Source organism: Hypanus sabinus, chromosome 6 (assembly GCF_030144855.1).
Source record: "Hypanus sabinus isolate sHypSab1 chromosome 6, sHypSab1.hap1, whole genome shotgun sequence".
Classification (NCBI taxonomy): domain Eukaryota; kingdom Metazoa; phylum Chordata; class Chondrichthyes; order Myliobatiformes; family Dasyatidae; genus Hypanus; species Hypanus sabinus.
In genome coordinates this window covers 159,351,717-159,370,221 of record NC_082711.1, presented here as the reverse complement: position 1 = coordinate 159,370,221, position 18,505 = coordinate 159,351,717, and the positions used below count along the sequence as shown (strand labels likewise).

General features: G+C 42.5%; 2 protein-coding genes across 2 annotated transcripts in view; one reads left to right on the top strand and one right to left on the bottom strand.

The window, feature by feature from the left end:
- acaca (acetyl-CoA carboxylase alpha) overlaps positions 1-18,186 on the top strand; it is a 286,714-nt gene extending 268,528 nt beyond the window's left edge. Inside the window, exons 53-55 of the mRNA XM_059973293.1 lie at positions 41-211; positions 11,427-11,563; positions 15,248-18,186. Of these exons, the coding sequence (XP_059829276.1) occupies positions 41-211; positions 11,427-11,563; positions 15,248-15,374 (435 nt within the window). The 3' untranslated portion in view covers positions 15,375-18,186. The remainder of the gene's footprint in view (positions 1-40; positions 212-11,426; positions 11,564-15,247) is intronic.
- aatf (apoptosis antagonizing transcription factor) overlaps positions 1-18,505 on the bottom strand; it is a 177,325-nt gene that overhangs the window by 52,471 nt on the left and 106,349 nt on the right. The window lies entirely within an intron of this gene.

Sequence of the window (18,505 nt, the reverse complement as noted above, 5' to 3'; positions counted from 1 at the left end):
TGGAAAGCAGGATTGTATAATGGTTTCCCATTATCTGCAGGATATCTTGGATTGGCCAACATCACGTACCTTCTTCTACTGGCGTCTGCGCAGACTGCTGCTGGAAGATACAGTGAAGAAAAAGATCATGGATGCTAACTCTGAGCTGACTGATGGGCAGATTCAGGCCATGCTGAGGCGCTGGTTTGTGGAGGCCGAAGGCGCCGTAAAGGTATGATCACTGATTCCAAGTTAAGATTTTATGTTTTTACTGCCTGTTAGTACTCCTCTGCTTTAATTACATTTTGACTGAGAAGAACCAGCCTACATTGGCAGAGGTTGATATGTAGATAATTATTTCACTTGTTGCATTATATTTTCTTAAACCTATCTAGACTAAGAGAACGTAGTGTTATTAAAGTTTTGATAACATTTCTTGGTTAGCAATCCCAACCTATATGCCCTTAAAGTTACAATCTTTATGATCTGTGGAGATTAGAATTTTTCTTTACAAGATTCAAACAGCAGTTCAGCAAATTGGGTCCTCAAGCACTTAAATAATTCAGTTGTCACTGAAATACTTAAAGAGTCTATGTATGTGTGGTGTGTGTGTGTACAGATGGTGCTTGGCAAGGTAAGTGGGCGACTGCCATTTACAGTGATCACCTATGTCCTTCCAACTCACAGACCGAAAACTCTCATTGCCGTCATAATTGCTCGGCCTCCACTTGAAGCAGTCGTGGGCCAGAGATTCACTGTGGGGATGTTGTATTTTTCATGGAGGCTTTGAGAATATCCTTGAATCGTTTCCTCTGCCCACCTGATAATGTCTTGCCGTGGCAGAGCTTGGTGCAGTGTGTCTGGTATCAGACCGTACACTTGACGTACTCTGACCAGTGTAACCAACCGAGTATTACCCGGATTTGAAAACAGGCGACTTTGGTTCTGGGAGTGTTTTACTGATGTCGGTTCACTTAGGCTGCCTATATATGGAGGCAGCATTAGTGGTATGAAGGGCCTAAAGCTAAGATGGTGTTTATAAAATGCTTCTGCCCTTGGGAAAGGTCTTGGCTCGAAACGTCGACTGTTTATTCATTTCCATAGACGCTGACCTGCTGAGTTCCAGCATTTTGTGTGTTTTGCTCTGGATCGCCAGCATCTGTAGACGTCGTGTTTGTGCTTCTGCTGCATTTGTGTTGAAGTTACCAGGGTAGAGTGGGAACCAGTACGTGCTATTGTTAACGACCCACCTCCTTTTCCTGTTTGGTCATCCTTCATTGAACGTTTATCTCCCAGCCTTGCTCACCCTGAACCACCCCATTGTATCTACTTACATCTATTTACATGAATAATTCATCCATCTGTTCTCAATGCTTCAGACATTCAGATACAGATTCTGGAAATTTACTTTGTTTTAAGATCTCTTAATATTTTATTTTATACTAAGAGTCTTTCAGATTGTTCTTATGTTTCTATGAGTACCTTTTTGTTAACGCACTTCGTTGTCTGTCTGCTCCCATCCCTTCCTGATTTGGCAACAATCTATGATGAGAGTTTTGAGGAGACCTTTGGGGTGCATGGTGAAGGAGAGCTTGGCATTGGAAGGAGCTTTCTAGCACAAGATATAGAAATTAGTAACCAGCCCTCTCAGAAAGAAAAATCAGACTGTGTACTGTGTGTAGCACGGTCTGTCGGAGGAACTCAGTGGGTCGGTCGGCATCTGTGGAGGAAAGGAAAGTTCAGTATTTTGGGTTAAAACCTTGCATCAGAACTGGTGCAGGGGTTGACCTGAACTATCGAAAACTCCTTTCCTCCCACAGATGCCAACGAACCCAATGAGTTCCAAAAGCTTGTTTTGTTTCTTCAGATTCCAGCCTCTGCAATATAACATGTCTTGGCCCTAATATACCTGGAGACTGCTGAACGATGTGAATACTGAACAATGATTGCGGAGAGGCATCTAGGATTCTCTGGACCGTTTATTCCCCTTCCCAGAGTTGGTCCCTCACTCCTGCACTTCCCTATTCTTTAGAGTTAGAATTAGATTTATTAGGAACTTCTATGAAATTTGTTGTTTTGTGGCAGTGCACAGTGTAAAGGCATAAAGTTACTGTCGGGTAGAAAAGTAAAACAATCGTGGAAACAAGGGAATAACAAGGTAGTGTTTATGTACCATTCAGAAATATGATGGCAGAGATCTGCGTGTGACAGGTCAATGGAGCAATACCTTATCTCCCGCCTAGGTAGCCTCCTTCGTGCCGGCATGAACATCCAAATCACTGACCTCTGTTGATACCCCTGCTCCCCACCCTTACCCCATCCCTATCTATTATTTTAGTCTGGTTCTTTTTCTCTCTCTTTTTCCCTCCTCACTATAATCTCTACCCCCAGCCCTACCTTTCTTTCTCTTTTATTTCCCATAATTCTCCACCTTCTGCCCAGCCCATTTCCCTTCAGCCTATCACTTCCCAGCTCTCTACTTTATCCCTCCCCCCACTTCTTATCCCCCCTCGACCATCCCATGTTACTTCACTCCTGATGAAGGGTTTCGGCCCAAAACATCATTATTACCTCCTCACATAGTTGCTGTCTGGCCTGCTGAGTTCTACCAGCATTTTGTGTTTTTTATTTATTTCCAGCATCTGCAGATTCACTCGTGTTGCCTTTGAAGATAATTAAGGAGCTGTGCAACGTGCTGCTGCTGAGTCGATTGAGGCTTGCAGTTAAATAGTGGGTGGCTGTCAGGGTAACTTTTCTTGTAATCGCAAGGCCCCTTTGGACATTTTTAATATGGTGCGCCGCAAGTTCAATTCACTGATTTATTGGATGAGAGCAGGGGCAGGTGGCGGGGAAGCTGCCTGGCCTCGGTCATAGCAAGGACTAGGCCTGAAGCCTGGGTGTTGCCTGTTTCCAGCCGCTGGAGTGAAGAGACGAAGCCAGGCCATTTCTCCAGGGGCGGTGTGGTGCGGCGCCCGGGTCAGAGACAACACTGCCACTCTCAGGATTTCACATAGCAGAAAACCAGCTCTGTTGTGGTTGACTGCGGATTTTTTTGGTGAAAAGTCAAGGGACTTTTCAGCCGCTGGGGAGAGGCCTCTGAACCTTTGCAGTTTACTGGGGGCGGCATGGCACAGTTGTGGCCGACTCAAAATTTCAGTTCGACTGAGGAGTCTGGACTATATACATGTATATTTGTCTGATTGTGTTTTTACTAATATTCTGTATGTGCCTGAATGTGAGAGGACGGGGCCTGCAAGGCGAGTGTCAAGCATCGGAGTGGATGTGGGGCCAGTTGAGAGATGATCTTGGTGGGCTGGGATGCCTGGATTATATACATGCATGTGCTGTGTCATTGTATTTTTACTAATATTCTCCATGTGCTTGTATATGCAAGAACTGGGCCTCAAAGCCACAGTGTTGCCTAGGGGCCGTCAGGGTGGGTCAACAGATGGCATCAGTGGGCTGGGGATATTTTACTAACCCTGGGCCAGTAGGGTCAGATGCCCAGGCTTCCGAGTACAAAGCCAGTGGTCCAGGTCTTGATGCAGTCTGACGTACTAAAAATATCACCACCAGTAAGACCTAGCCAGATATTTCAGAATAATGTCTTTGTGCTACAACTGGATCAGAATAGAAGGAGAGTTTGGAAAGGAGAAGATGACCTTGACGGAGAAGTCATTTTTTATTCCCTCAAGAAGGGCTCTACATCTGTGGAACTGTGGCCTTCCAAGGAACAAATACCTCCCATAGTGCAAAATTACACTAAACCTCAGGAGTTCTTTTTCCTTCTTTTCAAGGCAAAATTAGTCGTCATTGAGATTGAAATGTTTACAATATTTTGCATGAAGCTATCTGCAGCCCAGCTAGATACAAGCTTTAAAAACTCTTTTGCATTGTGCCTTTGAGCTTCAGAAGATTGATCAGAAGTGTCTTGTTGCCCTAGTTTTTTTTTCCCATTTTGCACATTACCCATTCTTGTCGGGAAATGTGTTAAGTTGTCTTGCGTTGCCATCCTTTCCAAAAATAAATCAATCAAAGCCATGTTTTTTTCAAAAATGTCAAAATTCAGTGCTGTGCAGTAGTGCTGTCACATTCGGGATTGAAGGTGCTGAATTATATGGCAAGATTAATGGGTGCCTTTTCTCATTGAGATCTATGTGGACAAATACAGGTACTCTGTGCCGTCTGCTCCTCCTAACTCAAAGCTGTTTTGTCAAATTACCTGTTCAAATTATTTTAGTACCAAATTCCTATATAATTATTTACCTTGTTTATGGTATAATTTGAATTTTTAATGCATGGAACAACTTCAAATTAGCCACATTAACAGTATCCGTTTAGTATAATTTAATAGATAGGGGAAGTAGAACTTCAAAATGGATGAAATCAATATGATTTGCAATTTTCTGTAATCTTAAGACGACTCTCAGTCTGATCCATTAGATAAATTAGATCTTTGATATTACTTCTATTACTTGGATGTAGCTTAAACACTAATCTGAGTATTCCCTGTGTACTTTCCAGCATAATTGGAATCGAAGTGAAATTGCGAGGCACCAAACGCACCAACAGTAGACTCACGCTCCTCTTAAACAAAAGCAAAAGATGTGGAAGAACTCAGCAGGTTAAGGAACATCTGTGGAAAGGGCCGGTTAATGTCTTGGGTCAGGGACTCTTCCTTAGAACTGGGCTTTACTGGTTTCTCTTTCCGCAGATACGGTTCGTCTTGCTCAGTTCTTCCAGCGTTTTCTGCTTCTTTTTCAGATCCCAGCATATGCTGTTTTACTCGCTTTCTATGTTGTTTTCACTTGTATGCAGAATCTCTGTGATTTTATGATCAGAACACTCAAAAATGGTACCACATGCTGGTGTTTAATGTAAATGTTCTGTTTTCAAATTGGGAAACTGCTCAGCATTGAAAGAAAATGAAATGCCTTTCCAAGAATCCAAAATTGCTAAATGGGACAATTCCAGTTTAAAAAAAATAGAACTAATTCCAATTAAAATGAACAGAAAAGATCAAAGGGGCCATGGTAAATCCAGAGTGCGCTCTTTTTCTTTCATTTGAGGCACTGATCTAGTAGCTTCTCAGGGGCTAATAACTGATAGAATATGTGTCGTAAGTTAAATAGAGAAATAAAGTTTCAAACCATCCCAGATCGGGGCTAAAAAAACAACTGTCCCCAAACATGGTCATATCCTTGCTTCAAATATTTGTTAAAGCACAAAGCAAATATACTCTGGAACCATGCCAACATCCCCAGGTAGGATACAATTTATATGCAGCTGTTTCGTTAACTAACACTTACAACAATCAGCTCTGATTATATTAAGCTACAATTAATCTGCACCCTGGAATGTGTTGATAGGAACTGGCATGCTGTTACTTAATTAAAACCAAAAGGATTAAAAATATTAATAGTATTAAATATTCTCCGAAACCACTTGCACTGGAATTCGTGAGTAAATCTGCACTACTTATGTGAGCTTAAAATGAACAGTCATTTACATCCTCTGAATCTTCAATCTCATTTGCCAAGCAGTACTTGGTTTTGTGTGTGACTATTTTATACCTTGAAACTGCATTTTTGAATTATGAACTGCCAAAAAGGTCTTGGGAAGAATTTTTGTGCAGCACCTTTGGTTTGTGTTGCCAAAATTATGGTGGGGGGGGGGGAGAGAATTAAAAAATGACCAACGAATCTGATCCTCAGCTGCCTCAGGGTTTAGCCAGGTAGGTAGTCACGTGAAATAACTGACCTACCAGCAGAATGCAGTACTACACTTTTGTGAGGTAGAAGCCTCAGATATATACATTTGTATCTGGAAGTCAGATAAGTAATTGGGATAATTTTCCATATTTCAGTTACTTTATTTTTATTTAAGCGATAAAGTGCAGAATAGGCCATTCTGCCCTTCAAGCTGTGCTGGCCCAGCAATCCCACAACCCTGACTAACCCTAACCTAATCACGGGACAATTTACAATGGCCATTTAACTAACACGGTGCGTCTTTGGACTGTGGGAGGAAACTGGAGGACCCGGGAAAAACCCATGCATTCCCCAGGAAGGACGCACAGAGACTCCTTAAAGAATGTCACCAGAATTGAACTCCAGAACGTCCTGGGCTGTAATAGTGTTGTGCTACTGTGGTGCCCACCATTTCCCTTTTGCTTCCTCCAGTCCTGAAGATGCTGACACAAGTAATGCAAGGACTATTCTTCAGACAGTCGTTATGTTCCTTTTCGCAATGTCCCAAATCACTTTACAGCCAATAGAACCGTTTTGAATCGTGGCCGCTATCGTGATATGTTATGATCTCACAGACATCAGCAGTTCCGTACAAGGTTCAAGTGACGATTTGTCACAATAATTGTTACATAGAAAACCTACAACACAATACAGGCCCTTCAGCCCACAATGCTGTGTCGAACACGTACTTACTTCAGAAATTACCTCGGGTTACCCAGAGCCCTCTATTTTTCTAAGTCTCTTAAAAGACCCTATCGTATCTGCCTCCACTGCCATCGCTGGCAGCGCATTCCATGCACTCACCACTCTCTGCATAAAAAATACCCTGACATCTCCTTTGTACCTACTTCCAAGCACCTTAAAACTGTGCCGTCTTGTGTCAGCCATCTCAGCCCTGGGTAAAAGCCTCTGACTATCCACACGATCAATGCCTCTTATCATCTCTTACACAATTGTTAAAAGATCATTGAGTAAGAGTGATCCACACAGTCATTTTTTGGGACATGGACATTGTTATTAAGGCTAGTATTTATTAACTATTCAGGTGGTGGTGCTGAGGTGCCTCTTTGAACAGCACATTTTGGTGACTGCTACCACAGAGCTGCTGCAGGCACTTCTTACACTTGGGCCCAGTTGAAGTACCATTGGAGTATTGAGTTGGTGGGGTCCTGCGTACTGCAGTTGGTGGTGCTCAATGTACCTGTTACCCTTGGTGCGCAAAGGCGGTGTGCAGTCTAACAGCAAGTGATTGTCTTGGTCATTTTTCTTGTGTGATCACGAGACCCTGTTGGACATTGATTTTGTGGAATTCTGCAAGTCCAGTTCACTGATTTATTGGCAATCGGCGGGGGAGCTGTGTGGCCTTGGCTGTAGCAAGGACTAGGCCTCGAGCCGTTGTGGCGCTGTGCCCAAGCTGGAGTCGTTGCTGCCCCCTGGTGTTCGCTTGGCAGAAAACAAACTATATTGTGCTTGTCTGCAGACTGCTGCAACATTCATTGACTTAAGGTCTTGGACTACATTTTTTGTTAATGTAACTGCACGTTACTGTTATTTTGTATGTACTTGCTATTTTTTATGTGTCTTGTGACTGTTGGTCCTGTGTTTTACACTCTGGCTCCAGAGTCGTTCTGTTTTGTTTGGCTGTATTCACGTATGGTTGAATGACAATTAAATTTGAACTCATGTACAGCTAGTGAGTTTGGGAGATGTTATTGGACTAATTAGTGCTTTTTGTAGATAGTTCACACTGTAGCCCATGAGTTGACGATGGAGGCAATGGATATTTTGGGTGGGTTGTCAGCATGTAAAACAAGTGGCTGTTTTGTCCTGAATAGTGAGTGGGAAGTTTCTTAGGATTGATAAAGTTGCACTTTTCCACCAAGAGGAGTGTATACTAACATGCTCGTGGCTTGCAGATGGTGGAAGGGTTTTGTGGTTCAAGAGGTAACTTACCCTCCGTAGTTTACCCAGTCTCTGATGTTTATTTATGTGATTGCTTCTGTAAAGTTTCTGATCAGTAATGTTGGATTAGAGTGTAAAATTGTTAATTTTCTTGTAGTTTAACTTTCCTATGCTTGGAATCTTATATTATCACCTATTCCCCCCACCCCCACTTTCTGCTTTCCGCAGGGATCACTGCCTTTGTGACTTCCTTGTCTACTCATCCCTCCCCACTGATCCTCCTCCTGGCACTTACCCTTACAAGTGGAACATGTGCTACACCTTCCTCTACACCACCTCCCTCACTACCATTCAGAGCCCTAAATAATTCTTTCAGGTGAGGTGACACTTCACCTTTGAGTCTGTTGGGGTCACTTACCATGTTCGGTGCTCCCAGTGTGGTCTCTTATATATTGGTGAGACCCAACGTAGACTGGCAGACCACTTCACTGTCCATCAGAGAAAACGGCATCTCCCAGTAACTACCATTTTAATTCCACTTCCCAACCTCATTCCAATATGTCTGTCCATGACCTTCTCCACTGTCATGATGAGGCCACACTTAGGGTAGAGGAACAACACCTTATATTGAGTGGCCTCCAACCTGAAGGCATGAACATCGATTTCTTGAACTTCGAGTAATTTCCCTCCCCCCCCCCCCCCTCATTTCCTATCCCCTTTCCCCTCTCTCACGTTATGTCCTTGCCCACCTATTGATTCTCTCTGGTGCTCCTCCCCCATTTTCTTTCTTCCATGGCCTTCTGTCTCTTTCACCAATCAACTTCTCAGCTCTTTACTTCATCCTTCCCCCTCCAGGTTTCACCTATCACCTCGAATTTGTCTCTCTCCCCTCCCCCAACTCTTAAATCTTCTCAACTTTTTTTCTCCAGCCCTGCCGAAGGGTTTCAGCCCAAAATGTTGACTGTACTCTTTTCCATAGATGCTGCCTGGCCTGCTGAGTTCCTCCAGCATTTTGTGTGTGTTGCTCAGATTTCCAGCGTCTGCAGATTTTCTCTTGTTTGTAATTCAAGTACTGTCTACACTTGTACCACAAATACGGACTCTTCCATCTGCAGAGTGGGGCCATCGTTAACGCTTACTGTACCCATACTATGTCTGTTACTGGGAATTCTGATTAAATTCAATGCAAAGGTGCAGATTGTGTATGAAGAGTGCCATGTGTCATCAATCGCTAGCTGTTAATATGGGCAGGGAGTTTACCACGTGCCCCACCTGTTTCCTAGAGGCATTGAAACCATTCTGAACCTACATTTCTGGAGGTTGCCTTGACCACTTCTGAAATCCAGTACTGCTGTTCTATTTCATCTGCTGTGAAATTAAAAAGCCAGCAAATGCTGTGGATCTCAGCTACTAACAGAAATCTGATGAGTGCTGGTCGCTGTAAAAGATGCTGAATTTCCAGCACGTGTTGTGATTTAATCAAACCAGCTGGGGCACTTAACAGACGGCTTCTGACATCTTCCTTCGGTTCGCTCAAGAATTGGTTTGCTGATGTTGCTGACAAGTTATTTGGCCACCTTCTGAGCTGGCATGCATCCCAAAGCCAACCTTCAAACAAAAGTGTTGGGATTAGTGGCTGTCTCAAAGACGTTTCTGGTTTGAGCTGTAAGCTGGTGGTGTGGCTGCCGCAGCGTCACTTGGCTGGGCTACTCAAACGCTGACTCTGCGTATTGGCCGTCCCCTAATGGAACGAACCTGCAGCTCTCCCCAGGAAAGCGATCTTGCCTCTTCCACTCGCTCTCTGAGGAGCTCGTAGCAAAAATGGGTTCGCCTAGCATATTTAATTTTCTTCCAGTTGTGCTTAAAGAGTCAGCCATACGACTAACTCAGCAGCAAAGAAAGCACAAAGTCCTGTGAAGTGCAAGGTTCTGTCCCGAGGTTGCAAAAAAGCTCAGCAATTTTAGTTTGGAGTGCCTACGTGATAGATGAGGGCCAAACCAAGGAAGAGCTCTAAACCAAAAGGCTTTCCTACAACATTATACTTGCATACAAGCTTCTGCATTTATCCCATTACTGTCGGGAAGAATGTTCTCGTAAAACTAATAGTAAAGGAAGTTACTTGGTACACTGACAGGACTGCAGGCAGCTCATGTCATGCAGCTGGAGGCTGGTGATAGTTGAGCGTGGCAGCAAGGAGCAGGAGTGAACCAGGCCATCAATTAACTCTTTACGGTACAATTTTACACCTTTTTCACAATATGGCTGATTGCATACTGTCTTCAACTGCCTGTAAAGTGGTGAGATTTAGGTAAGTATATTTCCCTCTATTATTGCCTTGGTAGGATGACACACCTGGATATACATGCAGTGGCCACTTTATTAGGTACACCTTGCTAATCAGCCAATCGGGTGGCAGCAACTCAATGCATAAAACGTGTAGACATGGTCAAGAGGTTCAGTTGTTCAGAATGGGGAAGAAAAGAGTGACTTTGACTGTGGAATGATTGTTGGTGTTTGGGTATCTCAGAAACTGTTGATCTCTTAGAGTTACAGAGAGGTGATGTGAAAACGAAATTCATCCAGCGAGCAGCAGTTCTGTGGTGAAAATGTCTTATTAACGAGAAAGGTCAGAGGAGAACGGCCAGACTGGTTCAAGCAGACAGGCAGGTGCCAGTAACTGAAATAACCACACTGGTGGGCAGAAGAGACCTCTGAATGCCAACATGTCCAGCCTTAAAGTGGATGAGCTACAGCAGCAGAAGGCCAGAAAATATACTCAGTGGCCACTTTATTTGGTACAGTGAGTACTGAAGTTGAACACACTGTGGTCTCCTGCTGCTGTAGCCTTGAATTTGCTGCCGCATTAGATATTGCATTAATGAGCAAGTGTACCTAATAAAGTGACCACTGAGTGTACTTCAAAGTGTCTGAGGAAATGTTCTACCTTTGAATTTTTAATATAGGCTTTTACAGGAAAATTTCCATGTATGTAATGTTCTTGTCTTTGGGCCTTCCCATTCATAAATAACTTTGTTTTAAATCTAGCTAAATGACTTCTGGAATAATGTTGTGAAAACAAGCCATTAATCAGGTTAATTTTCAGAGGTGAACCTCCTTCCAGTGGTATTCTTGGCAGACTCAGATTGCTGGTATAGTACAATGACATATTGGGGAAGTTAGCACCATTTGCCTTCAAGGAGCCTGTTGATCTAGGGAAATGAGTTCTTGGAAATTCTGATAAATTTGTTGTACAGATGATGTAGAATGTGTATTAATGCCACTACTAGGAAATTCAGTAATTAATTAACCTGAGATTGGAATCTAGCATTTGTGGAGCTGCCCGTAAAACTACCGATTGCCACGAAACCCTCGTTTCACCAAAATCCTTCATGGAAGGAAATCTATCCTAGACAGAGATTGATAGGTTCTTGATTGGTCAGGGCATGAAGGGATACAGGAGGAAGGCAGGAGTTTGGGGCTGAGAGGGAAATTGATTAAGTCATAATGAAATGGCAGAGCAGATTCAATGGGCCAAAAGGCCCAATTCTGCTCTTATGTCTTACGGTCTTATGAACTTCAGATCCACCACAGTGTGTTCAACACTTAATTGCACTCTGAAGTGGAACATCATTTCAGGAGCGTTTAGGGATGAGCAAAAAATACTGGCTACGTCCTGTGAACAGATAAATTATATTTATTTTGATCTACATTAACATCCACCAGCAGCTTTCACTTTTCACTTTTGGGGCCTTGTGTATAAAGCAATTGCATACTCCTGTTGCCTTTCCCTTCCAGGCCTATCTGTGGGATGACAACAAGGATGTGGTGGAGTGGCTGGAAAAGCAGCTGCTGGAGGAGGAAGGTGCTCGGTCGGTCATTGATGAGAACATCAAATACATTAGCAGAGATTATATTCTCAAACAGATACGGAGGTGAGTTGACTCATTTCAAACTGTTATTCCCCTTGTAACAATTGTGTTCGTAAATCCCTGACTTATTAATCTTGTATTTTATTGCCATCACGTCATTTAAAACAACATGTACAAAACAAATGACATAATGATTTGGTTGTGTGATTGGCTCAGGTTTTACTCGGAAAACATTGGGAAGTTCATTACCACCTCTGTCTATCTCAGCTATTTGCTGTATTTTCTGGCAGTGCCACAAGGGTCTGGGGAGGAGTGAATTGGATACAGAGTAAATTTTTAAAAACCGTTTATTGAGTTCATCAAACTTCTCTCGTGTGGGTCATGAGTAGCGGTGATAGAAGCTTGGGAATTGGTTCCCAAATCTTCTCACCCGGAACCTTTGTGGTGTAAGAAGAAAGGGAATGGAGAGAATAACAATTATGCAAATTATGATGCAGGACCATGAAATCTGAGACTGTCAGGTTTATTTGCTGTTTTACAGATTATGCAGGATGCATATTGATGCTCACATTCCTGAAATGCACTTAGCACCCCGAAAAAAAATTACAGGTATCAACTGCCTGAGCTAAAGGACACGCCTTTGACAGCTGTAGAGATAACCTCTTCACTCGAAATCCCAGAACTTCCCCCCTGATGTTCCATGTGAGATCTGCATCCTCTCAGTCACAAAACCAAATGGAACCCTGCTTGGGTGCTTTTTTTTAGTTATTGTCTGCAACATGCATGGTTTTGTATGTGCTTGTGTATTTAGAAGGAGCCCTGTGCAAAGATAAACACTACGCCTATCTTCTGTTTCCCCAAACAAATAGATTTATCCAGCACGTCTCCAGATGATTCTCAGAAGGCTCCTTAATTTGCATGTTATGTCTTTCCCTGGGGCCTTGCACAGCAGGGTATTAATTTTCAGTTCAGCAATGCATGTGTGTGTGTATTAACAATCACAAACTCACAATGACTGAAGGGTTCTGTGGAGGCAGGTCAGTAACCAAACAGACCAGGCTCAGTCTGGTTTGAAATGTTGCATGCATACTGTTCTGAAGGTATCTGTAAACCACTGGAATTAACTTACAAAATCCAACTGGTAATCAGAAATTGACTCCAAGAAGTGTCTTCCTTAATATAGTCAGTAATTTTAAATTATATTCCTTCTATCACTTCATTTGCTTTGTAAAAGATTTGTATTTGCCCTTTTGTTTTTAAATAAAAGCGAAACAGATGGGGGGGGGGAAAGATCTGAATCTGGCCATACAGGGTTTCTGACTTGAATTGCCGACAATTCCTTTCTGCTTGACCCGCTGAGTTCCTCCAGTAGATTGTTGGTTGCTCCAGATTCTAGCATTTGAGGTCCTTCTCCTGAATCTGCCCGTTTTGTATTCTTGTTTTTCTTTTGCCCACTTTCTCCCAGTGCTCTACTGATGTCCATGGATCGCTGATGCCTTCTTCGCCCCTGTCCCCACCAAGTGAATGTGACTTTGTGTGTAAAGTCCACAGGGCCTGCAACGTAGCTGTATCTTGCCCTGCAGCTGCTTGACTGCGCCCCCTACAGGCAGTGGTCAGTAATGCAGAATGGGAGCCCACAGCAAGCAAACTAACCCCATTCTAGTTTGCTGCCCCTATCCCTGTTTATTCCATGTCATTGCACTGTAAACACTTTAAACCCCTTTCTATAATGCTGTTTACATGCTGTTTAAATTCATGCTGATTTTTATGTATTTATGCATATTTTAGTCCTTTCCTAACTATATTTTTATATAGTTCCTTATTCTGTATAATTGTGGAATGTTGTCGTTCTTTTGTTTTAAACATTGTTAGTGTACCTGCCGCCATGCTACTGCAATTTCCTAATACGTGGAGATGAAGAGTAAGGTTAATTCTTGATGGTTGTTCCTTACAAGAGTATTCTGGTCTGGAGTTGAAGGTGGAAAAATAAGCTGGCAGTGTTGGTATTGCATGTACCTTCCAGGGAAAAGGAAATTCAGCCTTGAACTTATGGGAAGCAGTCAGCCTTGCAACCCTGGCACCATTTCTTTGCCAGGAATATGTGAAGATGCTGTTCCCTGTGTGACGTTCCTTTTGGGGAATCATGGGGTGGGGACGTTGAAAAGCGGTCTCACCAGAACGTAGTTTTAACCATGCCGTGGCAACCTGGGAGATAGATAATTTAATGAGAAGCTAATTTAAATTGTTACCCATTCCTACGCTTGTATTTATTCTTTGACCCCAAAGCTGCTCTCTCCCCACCAGTACCAGTACTCCTGATCTGAGATCTCACGTCCATCTTTCCTGGTCTCCTTGAGGATGCCCAGCTCCACCACAGTCCTTTACCTTCACTGGCTTTGGTACAGGAGTACCAGATTGCACATCTTACTGCACCAGCTCACTAACTTGCTGATCACCTCCTTCCTAGCAGATGACCAGGACTAGTTCAGGCACAGGGAAGTGCTGTGCTGGCTTGTCACATGTGCCTTTGTTGAACCTGGTTATTTGGAAGTGAGAGAGATGATAGAGTCACAGTTTTAAGATATTATACAGTACAGACCCAGTTGGTCCACGCCAACCAGGATTTCTATCTAACACTTGAGTGCTCGGTGGTTTTCGGGGGCGGGGGGGTGGTTGCTGATGCTTTTTGTTGCTGGTGGGGGAGGAGGAATCGTTGCTTTGCTGCTACTTGTGCGTGGGAGGGGGCAGTTGGGGAGAGGGGCTTTGGGGTTCTAACATTTAACTGTCATTCATTCTTTGGGACACTCCTCTGTTTCCATGGCTGGTTACGAGAAAAGAATTTCAGGATGTATATAGTATACATTTCTCTCACATTAAATGTACCTTTAAACCTTCTGTCATTTGGCCCATATCCTCCTTTCCTAGCCATGTACCTGTCTAACTGCTTTTAAATGTTGTTCACCTACCTGCCTCAATCACTTCCCCTGGCAGCTTATTCCATATATTGACCATCCGCTAAGTAAAAAGCATCTCAGGGTCCTAAAATCTCTCCCCTCTCGCTTTAAAATTATGCCCCCTAGTTCTTGATTCTCCGAAGACGGTTCCCCCTATCGGAGCTCTTCATAATTTTCCACATCTCTAAGACTATCCCTCATTCTGCAAGGAAAAAGATGTCCCAACCTCATCAACTCACCATAACTCACTCCGAGTCCTGGAAACGTTCTTGTAAATCTCCTCTGCACTCTTTCCAGCTTCATGGCATCATTTCTACGGCAGGGTGACCAAAACTGAACCCACTATTGCAAAGCATCTGTTGAAAAAACTGCATCGATGCTTGTCCAGACCTCCTCTCCAGTTCGTGGAGGGTAGGTACCTCCTCAAGATCCAAGCAGCCAGCAGATACAGAGGTGATATTGTTTGTGTCGTGAACATAAGCGATGGGCATTGCAGCAAATGTTGGGATGGAGAAAGTGATTCCTGGCTACTCTGAATCCTCAAAACAATGATGATCAGCTCTTTAACAGCAACCAACTTTGGGTGTGTTTATTTACCCATCAGGCTAAATTTTGCCATAGTAGGATTAAATTTCTGTGCTTCATGCATTTAACATGGTGCATTTGTTCCTTTGTTTTTAGTTACAATAGGTTAAAGAAGTGTTGCTTTCCTATATGTGTAAGAATCAAACTCTGTGAAAGATGATTATAGAGGCCTCAGAAAATAATGCTTTGATTTGCCTTGTGTTTGCAGTCTGGTGCAGGCCAATCCTGAAGTTGCCATGGATTCTATTGTTCACATGACTCAACACATCTCCGCCACTCAGAGAGCTGAAATTGTGCGCATTCTGTCAACAATGGATGCCCCTGCTTCCACATAGAGGACACACAGGCCAGATTCTGCAGCGGCCTGACAGGAACAGAGGCTCTGCCTTTCTGTTGCAACAGCCAGACAGACACAGATGTTCAAGATTACGGGGAGCAGAATCGCAAGCGTGGAAACGTTGTCACTGGCCTGATGACATTTTTTCAACAATTTACAATTTGTATCCGAGATGTAAAGTGTGGATAAATTTAATTTAACCAGATTGTGATGTAACATCAATGTCTGTATTCATGGCACTGCATTGAACCCTCAAATCTCACGGCCTTGTGAAAGGTACTGGATATGCCTTAAAGATACAGATAACAGGTGGAGATAAAGGCTCAAACTGCCAGCAGTCAAATCTGTACACTAAACCACTCAGCTCCTTTTAAAGTAGAAATCTCTGGTTTGCTTGTAAAAAGGCACATTGTACCTTATGGTTTGCAGTGCTAGTTAACTGTGCAATCAAACTAGAATGCTTCTAGTTTGTGAAAATATTTTAATATTTTGTGTAACACTTGTTATTCTGATTGCTGCTATTGATGTTTCTGAAAAAAAGTTTTAAAGCAGGGACTGACATGAAAGACCAGTTAAGCAGCCAAGTGAAAGTTGTACCACATCCAACCAACCTCTACAATTTGCCATTAGCTAAGTCTCTCAGAAAGTGGAGTGCTATCGTCTTAAATAAGGAACTGCAAAGGTATGTATACAAGAGGGTAGTGTTGAGAGTCTTGGGTTAAAATAAAAGCCATCAGATATAGTTCATTCCCAACTATGTTGCAATTTGAATTTTCATTGAAGCATGTTGCCGGACAATTGACAGGTGGATCCTGCTGACGTTTGTGCAGCCAGACTGATTTTCAGGAGAGGGTATGTCTTTAAATTTATATGGTGGGAGGGGCGCAACAGAGCTACTGGCTATTTTAAACCAATTTGTAGTTGGGATAAAAAAAACTAGTTTCTGTATTTCTCCATTTGCCTTGTCAAAGCCAAATCCAACAAGAGAACAGAGAATAAGTAGTCGAGACATATCAGGAGTAATCTGTGAAGGGAGTGTCAGCATTTTCTCTTTAGCTGTGGTGTCAAAAGAAGAGTCTGCAGTTTGAATGCACAAGGGTAAAGATATGAGGAGGAAGATTTAAAATGACAGAAGTATTGTTATTCTCTTCAGTAATAGCACGTAGTGATGGCTTGCAGTTTAACCCTTTCCTTGTAATCCTGTAAGATTTGTACCCAAAAATAACTCGAGGTTTCAAATCAATTTTGCCTTCAGTCCATGGATTAAGAAATGGCGCCTCACCACAGTAAATTTCTCACCATTCTATTGTTGTCAGGGAAGTGAGAATGTGCATTCAGTAAAAACCTTAAATGTTTAGAAACACAGAAAATAGAAGCAGGAGTCAGCCATTTGATCCTTCAGCACAATCCTGCACTTTGGTTCACCCCATATTTCTATCCCTTTCACATTAAGTATATCGCCCTCCTTGTGTGTGTGTATATAATAACTTGGCCTCTGATACCTTCTGTAGTAGAATTTTCCAGATTCATATCTGGGTGAATAAATTCCTCCTGCAATCAGTTCAAAATTACATAATCCTTGAACTGTGATTTTTGGTTCAGGACCGTTCAAACATCAGGACTCTGCTAGTTTGCTTGGGTTTATTATAATTTGTTGGTTTCTTTGGAATCCCTTTCTTCTCAAGTGAATAGGCTCGCTGGCACCAAAAACCGACTTGTTATTTGCCTTCTTAACTCTAGGCTAAACCTGAGCACCTTCTCTGACTGATTGACACATAACATCTCTAAGTAACCAGGTCTGGAAGAACTTTCTCAAAGATCTTATGTGCAAACTTTAATCATGAGGAAATGGATTTTCAGAGGAGCGCTGAGCAGGGTAGTCAGCTAATGATTGCAGGTTAACAATTGAATCTGGCTTCTTGTAAGGAAATACGTGAACAACATTGTTTCCTCAAGCTATTGAGGGTGAGCAGTCATGATGCAGCAGAGCTGGGCAGCCAGGTTGATCTTCCACAATGTCTCCATCTGCCCAATGACCTCCAGCCATGCATGAGAGAGAAAAGCAGGAGAGACATGTCTGCCTACCTGTGAACATAAGACATATTAGGCCATTTGACCATTGAGTCTGCTCTGCCATTTCATCGTGGCTGATCCATTTCCATCCCATTCTTCTGACTTCTCCCCCTAACCTTTCACACCCTGATTAATCTTGCCTTAAGTACAACCAATGACCTGGCCTCCACAGCTTCCTTACGATTCAGCTTGGGAAGGATGGGAGCAGGAAAAGTGAAGAATTGTGATTCTACACGTAGCTTTTACATCTAGTAACTCGGAGCAGTGTGCGTGTAGATACTCTGCAGCAAGTGAACAAGGTAGATGGATTTGTGGCTTCAGGGAATCGAGAACAAGTTCAGAATTAGCAAGTCATAGACATTAAGCCTCTCAACAAAATGGGACCCCATTTCAAACTGGAGGGTTCACTGTATTTCTACTCTTGAGATTTTTTTTTAACAACCGTCTTAATTATGTGTGGTCCTTCCAATTCACAACTACCTGCCAGTGTTTCCTACTTTGGCTGCCTTGAAGTATTGCAAGTAAATGGGGATCTTTTCTGAATGCATGTAGAAGCATCCTAAAGAAACATTTTCCAGTTTCATTAGAATGTTCACTCAGAAAATGCTCCCCAATTGCTGTAAATGGGTTGTTGGAGATGAGCAGAGACTCAGTGGGCTGAAGGGCCTGTATCTGTGTAACTAATGCTTTGTTTTTTTTTAAAAGTCAAATAAACTTAAACGGAAGTATTCAGGGGACATTTATTGATACCTGTTGAATCCATTCCTTTAACTTTTAAATTGCAAACAGCATCTGTTTAACTAGACAGCTTTGTAATTAATTACCTATTTTACAGAGGTCGTTCTTTTAGGTAATATCCAATGTTTTTAGCTTGGGCTTTGAAAATGATTAATTTATTATATTTTATAAATGTATTAGAACTTTGATAAAAACACAGTATTTTATGCTTTGATTGGCTTATAGTAAGGTTTGATTAACTTATAGTAGGGTTTCTATAAATTTTATTTAATGCCACATTTATTATTGATGACAGTACAGTTTGTGGTATTTGTGTTG